At 41.3% G+C, this 7,759-nt stretch overlaps 1 protein-coding gene across 5 annotated transcripts; it reads left to right on the top strand.

Annotated features, from left to right (window-relative positions):
* Positions 1–394: 394 nt before the first annotated feature.
* On the top strand, positions 395–7,326 carry adcyap1 (adenylate cyclase activating polypeptide 1). 5 transcript variants are annotated; one of them, XM_033019606.1, is made up of 6 exons: positions 395–839; positions 1,089–1,196; positions 3,935–4,069; positions 4,537–4,644; positions 5,145–5,276; positions 5,691–7,326. In XM_033019606.1, exons 2-6 carry the CDS (start codon positions 1,096–1,098, stop codon positions 5,872–5,874), a joined length of 660 nt encoding a protein of 219 aa, XP_032875497.1. In that variant the 5' UTR covers positions 395–839; positions 1,089–1,095; the 3' UTR covers positions 5,875–7,326. The 5 variants fall into 5 exon arrangements, with proteins under 5 accessions (XP_032875497.1, XP_032875499.1, XP_032875500.1 ...); XM_033019607.1 differs by lacking the exons at positions 395–839; positions 1,089–1,196 and adding an exon at positions 3,348–3,813 and having other exon boundaries at positions 5,691–5,811; positions 6,921–7,326; XM_033019608.1 differs by lacking the exons at positions 395–839; positions 1,089–1,196 and adding an exon at positions 1,941–2,130.
* Positions 7,327–7,759: the final 433 nt, after the last annotated feature.

Genomic DNA, 7,759 nt, shown 5'->3' with positions numbered 1-7,759 from the left:
TAGATTGACAGACGCTTGGGACTTAACATCAAACTATGTTGACGTTGCTTGTCTTTTTATTCCTTCCTTGATTTTGTACCATTCCCTGAAGTTGACATCTTTGTCATCGTGGACAGCTCGACCATTCCGGTAATAGAGTTGACCAAAACAGATCAATGTTTGCAAGTCATAGTTCCCCAAATGCTTCTTCTCAAATATCAGTTTACTCATATTCTACGCCCCCCCCCCCCCCCCCCCCCCCCCCCAATAATGAGTTACCCTGTACTATTTAATCGTTTTATTATGATGGAACGTTTGAGTTACCCCCCTCCCCCACCCCCTCACCCCTCTCTCTACCTAATAATCCCGAAAACGCCCTGATAATTACTGGTACCAAAGCCAGCGCAATGGAATTTTTAATTTTCCATGTTTATGAGTGGGTTATGACTTTGGTCAGATAAACGATGAGAAAGAGTGTTATATTCCGGGAGGAATATCGCAAGCTGATGACGTCTATTCGTGATACATGGTCTTAACGTGACTTGCACCGTGTCTAAAAAGAAGGAAAGCAGTCTGATTCATGAATAAAAATCCGAGTGCAAGTGTACAACAAACAATAGTTCAAAAAAAAGATAAGATGTAGACAAATGTTTACAAAGCCATCTGTTGCTATGTGTATTTCAAACATTGTTTGCAAAGATTTCTGATAATTGCATATATATAATAGCACGGAACGGTGGCAAGTTGAACGGCATCAGCATCTCAGCGTCGCCTCAGTCAGTTGCCGTGAGGAAGATTTTATCAGAATCAGGAGTAAACCCGGACCACACCGCGTGCAAGACTCAACCAAACTGCAATAGGTACGTGAGAGGCAGCAAAGTTAGCTTTTCCTCAACCTCTAACTGCCGGGCGCTTCTTTGTGTTATCGCAAGATAGGACATATAAAGAGGATTTGTTTATGTTTCTTAAAAGGAAAGGCAATGTATTAATAATTCTGTAACTTCTTTCTCTCATCGAGGGTACTCGTCAGTTCGTGTCCATTTGCCCATCGCGGGACTGAAACGTGAATTTTGCTCTTGGGTTTTAAACTTTTGATATTCACTTTGCAGATTAAGAATGCCCAACAAAGCGACGATAGCATTCATGGTTGTGTATGGGATCATAATGCATTGCAATGTCTACTGTTCACCTACCGGGATGGATTACCCAGGATTTAGGTAGGAGCTCTGTTTTAGTTATTTAGTGGAGTTCACTTGTTTTTCTGCGCAAGCTTTACTGGTTTGGGTCGGTGCCTTGTTTACAGTTTATTTTATTCCCCATCCTTTCCCCCCACTTTCCCTTTTAAATTACCGTTTCCAGCGGTGGTAGATGTGGAAGGTTTTTTTTTTAACTTGTTGACAGCAGCCAGCGATCCCGGGCGCCCCGCTCCGGCGATGCCTCTTGATTATTATCTCCCAATCTTGACGCGCAACGTGGGAGACAGGGAGGGATGAGATATGGGCGAAGAGCGGAGAGAGGGAGAGGGAGAAAGCGAGAGAGGGAGCACTGTAATTAACGAAGGCAGCGAGGTTTAAGGCTGTGTTATGGAGACGCACGGGAAGGTAGATGTGTAATTACAATGAAATAAAACAGAAGACTGTAGCCGGAAACCTGGACAACTTAAAGAAAGGAACTGGAATGATTGAAGGGAAGATGTATAAAACAGACTGACGCATACATATATATGCTAAATATGCTAAATATATATGTATACGCCGATTGCTTCTTACAAACACGCCGGGGGACTTGAAGGCAAGCCCTCGTATCAGCTTTTCGCTGAACAGCACGTTTTACCCCAGTAGTTGAATTGTCTCCGTCGTGATATTGTTTCGCGTTGGAGAAACTGCTTCAATGGGTCGGTTCTGGGACTGTCTCGGAGGTGGTATGTCACAGCGAGTTTGTTTCGGTATGAATGAAAAGCATGTATCAGGCTGGGCGTCCTTTCATTTCGATTAGTCGGGAGTAACAGGGAGAGATTTGCGCGATTAGCGCTGTACAGACACTGGGCAGGAGAGAGGTAGCGCAGGTCTGTGAGGATTAACAGGGCGCCACTGGAAGCCGAGTTGCACGGTTCAGCCGGTCGTTGGTTGGCCCGATGGAGTTGATTGCTCGGTAAATTGAATGTAGAGACTTGAACCTAGTGGAAGTCCCGAGAGAGTCGGTGTGAAATCGCGTCAATTACAGGTCAGGGGGCGAGCCGGAGACTTCTGTTGCAAACGGAGAGCTGCCGCATTGGTTCAGGAGCGTTTATTAAATGTGTGAACAACCAGTCTAGCGCTAACCGATGATACACCTGATTTTTCAATCGGCTGTTTCCTGATGAAACCGTCTTCACACGCGGAGGTACATTTTTTAAATGTAAAAATGCAGCGACTGTTTTTTTAAAGTTTAAAATGTATGCAGGTGGAAATTTTGTTTCTTTCGTAGCACTACACCGGCAAGTTGGATGATTAAAAAAAAATGTGAATGCTTGTCGGTATTTAGCCATGTTTCGCGTGACAGACACGAAAAGCTGGAGTAACTCAGCGGGTCAGACAGCATCTCTGGAGGAAATGAATAGACGTTTCGGTTGGAGACCCTTCTTCAGACTGGCCTTTCGCGTGTTGAGTTAGCCGGGCCGATTAGGAAATAATCCCATAATGGTTCACGAATTACCAGTAAACCGGCAGGTGCCTAAAACCCAGCCCACTGGTGAAAATGCTGACCCTGTCACCATCCGCGTGTATTTTCTTTAAAACAAATAATGGCGGTTTAACAGTTAAAATATCAAAGCATAAACTCGGAAACGCGTCCGAGGGGGTAGATTAGTACGTAGGCCGCGAATATATATCGAATTGCCATATTGCCTAAGCAAACGTGATGTTTTATGTTGAATTTATCGCATCTGGAGAATTGTGGGTCTAAAATAAGGAAACGCCCGGTGTTAATAGTCTCCGTGCATCATCTTGCCCTGATAATGCCCTTGGCTATATGCCCTGATATCTCGTTCTATGGCCTTGCGTCAAAATCTGTTTGTTAATCCTCGTATGGTACGTTTTGCTACGTCTGCGGCGCCATATAAATATAAGGTTGCTCTGTAAAGGCTGGTTCGCACGTTCTTGTTTCGTTCTGGACACCCGGCTATGATCGCCTCAAACTGCAACCATCAGACATGTAGACCAGCAATTGGCCGCCAACAGTTACAGCAGTCGCTGGCAGCACAGAGTCATCATTTTGTTTAAGAAGGAACTGCAGATGCTGGAGAATCGAAGGTAGACAACAATGCTGGAGAAACTCTGCTTCACCCGCTGAGTTTCTCCAGCATTTTTGTCTACCTTCAGAGTAATCATTTGTTTCCTTATCGTTATTAATGTAGCGACGCTACAGGGGTAAACTCGAACGCCAATAATGGGTTTACATTTGTTCTTTTGATAAATATAAACCGATTGAAGTTTTGACGTTTTCCCGTATCACCCCTTCGGGAAAAATAAGTCATGAACATTTTAAACTTAATTTTGCCTCACCAAAGGCGCTGTGGAATAGGCCCCTTATATCGTCTGTTTAAATTATTCAAGTCCCGAACAGACCTCGTACTCTCGGGAGAATAAGGCAGTGCACAATATCAGAAAGATTCCTGTAGCGTCCGTAGATTTTCGATTTGCAGGGTTATGAATTAGTTATGGGACTGAAGAACGTCAGTCCAAGTTGGGCACCACTTGTTAGTTTGCTCACGTCTGATGTGGATCCCGCTAGACTCCTACATCAATGCCTTAATCTCAATACTAAGCAGAGCCCGGCTCCGCAGAGGAAAAGGAAGTAAATCTTACCCATAGAGAACATGCAAAGCAAATGAATGTTCACCCTGAACCGCTTCCACGCCACTTCACCATTTTGCCAAAGTGTACATCTAGATCTTAATTATTTTGATCTTTTGTAGGGACGAAGATGAGGCGTATGATGAAAAGGGAAACTCGCTACCTGATTTGACTTACGAAACTGATCGAAATGGTATCCGAATTCCTTCATCGATGATTAGCGACATGAACACGTTATACTATCTGCCGGAGAAAAGGTGATCTTATTTTACATATATGTGTGCAAATATAATGCCGATCTTCGACGGGCGGTTTTGTGTTGGAGTTTATATATTTATCTGTACATTTATTTATTTATCAAATGCTTACTTTAAAATGTAATTAATTGAAAAGGAAACGACGAAATAATTACAACATCACTTCACGAGTTATATTGCATGGGGATGTGCAAAACGTGGGCTTCATAAAGTCGCGTGAATATGTTAATCAGTTCAATAATTAGGATGCCAGACCCGTTCATAAAGCTCTGCATTGCCTTGCAATTATCTGAAATATCTGCAATATCAAACGCGTTACCCATCTAAAACATATGAACAAAAACAATGGATTTAGTGACATTATCAGTGGTGGTCGAATCTATGTTAACAAATACTGCAATCTGAAACATTTCATTCTGATTGTGGATCGCTGATGCGCTCTTGCACTTGGTTTGTATGTATCTTAGAACGGAGAGAAACTCTGATGCACAATATCATCGAGGCGCAATCAACGGATTGAAAGATGGTCAAATGCATAGCTTCTTTAGATCGCTCATTCCAACAAAGCGCGATGGGTAAGTTTCTAACATTTAGAAATAATTTTTTTAAATCCTCATTTTTTAAACAAAATCCTTCCAGGATTTTATTTATGTGATATTGTCCAACATATCCATCTAATTTATTCTTTAAAAAAAATATTAATTTCCCTCTACCCTCCTTCCTTTGTCTCTCTCTATGTGTTGAAGCCTTCTTCCGTACCTCCCACCCCACCCCACCTCGAATAATGCTGTTTACATTTGTCATGAAGAACCGGGAAATCGCTGTTCGTGAACAGATCGCGCCTCGTTCAATCATCAATGTGTATTGTTGGGTAAACTAACCCAACAAGTAGAAGCACCTCCAAATTAACGCGCACCACCAAATAAACCGTCACCATTCGTCATTCGAGGAGCGAGTTGGTAAAGTCTTGGTTGGCATGGGTCGGGTCGAGTCGGGAGCGGGATGTGTGTTTGAGCCTAAAATGTGCTGTGAGTACACATAGTGTTGGAGTCTTGATTTTATTTTTCGCCTGCAGTGCCGGCGACGTTGAGAAGGACTCGGAACCCCTGTCAAAGCGACATTCCGATGGCATCTTTACCGACAGCTACAGCCGTTACAGGAAACAGATGGCTGTCAAGAAATACCTGGCAGCTGTCTTGGGGAAAAGGTATAAACAACGGGTTAAAAATAAAGGACGCCGGGTATACTATTTGTAGCGACCAGTGAACACCCACCCTGTGTACACAGCCCTGTCCAAGATTCGGTTCAAATGACTGAATAATCATCGCTCCTCTGTTATTTAAACATGTATTTATGTATGAAGTAAAGCTATTAAAAACGAATATTTTGATAAAAATATTGTTTTTTGTAAAACACTATAGAACGCACAAATTTACTTTGTGAATGATTCATTTTGGGTTATATATTACAGAGCATATAAAGTGTGCACAAGAACAATATCCATCTGAGCGGCTGGTTTTATACGAAATACATAGCTATGTTGGGATATTGCTTCTTTATGTGTGTACTTATACTGTATTCAAACTAAAATTAAAAGGATAGTGTTTTTCATCCACAACAGCCCTGAAGATATTAATATTCTCCAAATTTTCGACGACATATTCTTTGATGCCCTGCTTAGGCTTCTTCAGTTGGTTTATGATATTGATTTGGGAGAATTGCTGCAGCAGATGTCCCTGTCGGTGAGTTCTAGCATAGGCTGCTTACACACGAGACAAATTAAAGGCCACTGGCCCCAATACTAAATAGCTTCTTAACATTATCTCAATCGACTTCAAACTCACATGTCGCCTTCAGTCACCAGACAAACCAAAAGCAGCACTTGTCAACAGTGAAACCTAGAAACAGATGTTGTGGGAAATACGGGACCTTTGCTGGTCACCTACCCAAATATGATGCACGGCCCTGTTAAAACGTGGTTCCGTCGTTTGTTAATCATTACAGACAGACCATACACAGATGACACAGGATCGAAAAGGTGCACGGGAATACCAGGATCACGTTTTAACAGTTGCATCATGTAAGGTGCTGCGGCCCAAAATTAAACAATGCGGGTAGATTCGGCTGTTTTTAAATCAATAAACATCAACACCACAGCTGAATTTCCCACGAGACCCCTCCAAAGGAAGGGAGAGAGATTAACTATTGCAGATAACCTCACACGAAGCTTTGGTAAAATTTTATTTTACATAATTAGGGAGTTCTCCTTCCGCAAAAACGTTAAATCTCGACAATCTCATTATAATCGGAAAGGGGAGAGTAATTTAAACGCTTTTCTGCAGGTGAAAGTGCAAAAGAGTATTGGCTTTATCTCAAAATCGGCAACCTAATAAAAAAAAGCTCCAACTATCTAGTAATCATATCCTGAATGATCAATATAATTACACTTAAGAAAATAGGTTTCACTTTCCCAAGGCGACTAAAACAGGCATGTGAGTTTCAAAAGTTAAACGAGACCCTGGTTCAACGCGAAACGGATTGGCCCGTGTATCTATGAACAGTGTTCATGATTAAATTACAAGTAATATAAACATTACATTTCAGCGGAACCATAAACGTGCTGGTCATGTGTACAAGATTGATTGCTAAAGAAAGTCACCGTAGAAAATGCAAACTTCGCGGTTTTAGTCTATTTTAACATTTATTTTGCAGTAGAAATAAGAACTAAACCAGTCCCAGGAAGGGCAGAAGTATAAAATATCCCTTTAGGATTAAAAAAAAATAGCACATAGGCATTTGAATCTACGCCTGCATGAAACCTATCTTATTTTAATTTTGCATTCTCCTCCAGGCAAATTGACCCAGGATGCAGCTTGCGGCTTTGGTGCCTTGATTCGTCATTTAAATCGATATGAATTACAGAGGGTTTATTATTTGTTTCTTTTTTTCTTTTCTAAAAGCGGCCCTACATTGCTGCAACACATCAGCTTACACTTGAGGCTCTTGCCTTCTCGGATCTCGTGGTGTTTTCGTTGCAAGTTGTATTTGAGTCGGTGATTTCTGTACTGCACTAAGTGTGGTGTTCAGCCTGTGAGAACTATTAACTATTCCAGACGTCTTAATAAAATGTTGTGCTTCGTTAATGTTCGCGTGACCAAACGACCTTATGTATAATCATAGGGACACGAGATGCCTTAGTAAACTTTACACAGACTACAGACATTTGATCGACCTTGATTAAACAGTAATAGAAACAGCACTTCTGGACATCGTTTTATTTCCGCAGTTGTGAGTTGAGGTATCAAAAGCTGAGGCGTGTAGCTTTAATTTAACAGGGATTCAATCATTAATGTCTATAAAAAAACGTTGTAAAGTTTGAATTAATGTTCTTTCATAAACGTAACATCATCTAATTCTTTCATACGTGATGTGAACGCGTTTGCTATAATAATACAATGCATAATTTAAAATTAAATTGATTATAATAGTTACATATTTTGCGATGGACCCAAATATCTCTAACATCCCACAAAAATGCCCCATATACGCCCGACGTATAGATAAAAGGCCCACGTCAAAGTCTGATATTCTGAAAAGTTAGGTTTGGACTAATCTCAAAATGAAATCTCATACCGCCCCAACATTCCACTCATGATCGAAGCACCTTCGTTAAGAAAAATATCGATTTCT

The sequence above is a fragment of the Amblyraja radiata genome, chromosome 4 (genome assembly GCF_010909765.2).
Source record: "Amblyraja radiata isolate CabotCenter1 chromosome 4, sAmbRad1.1.pri, whole genome shotgun sequence".
In the NCBI taxonomy this organism is placed as follows: Eukaryota; Metazoa; Chordata; class Chondrichthyes; order Rajiformes; family Rajidae; genus Amblyraja; species Amblyraja radiata.
This window is presented reverse-complemented; position numbering and strand designations above follow the sequence as displayed.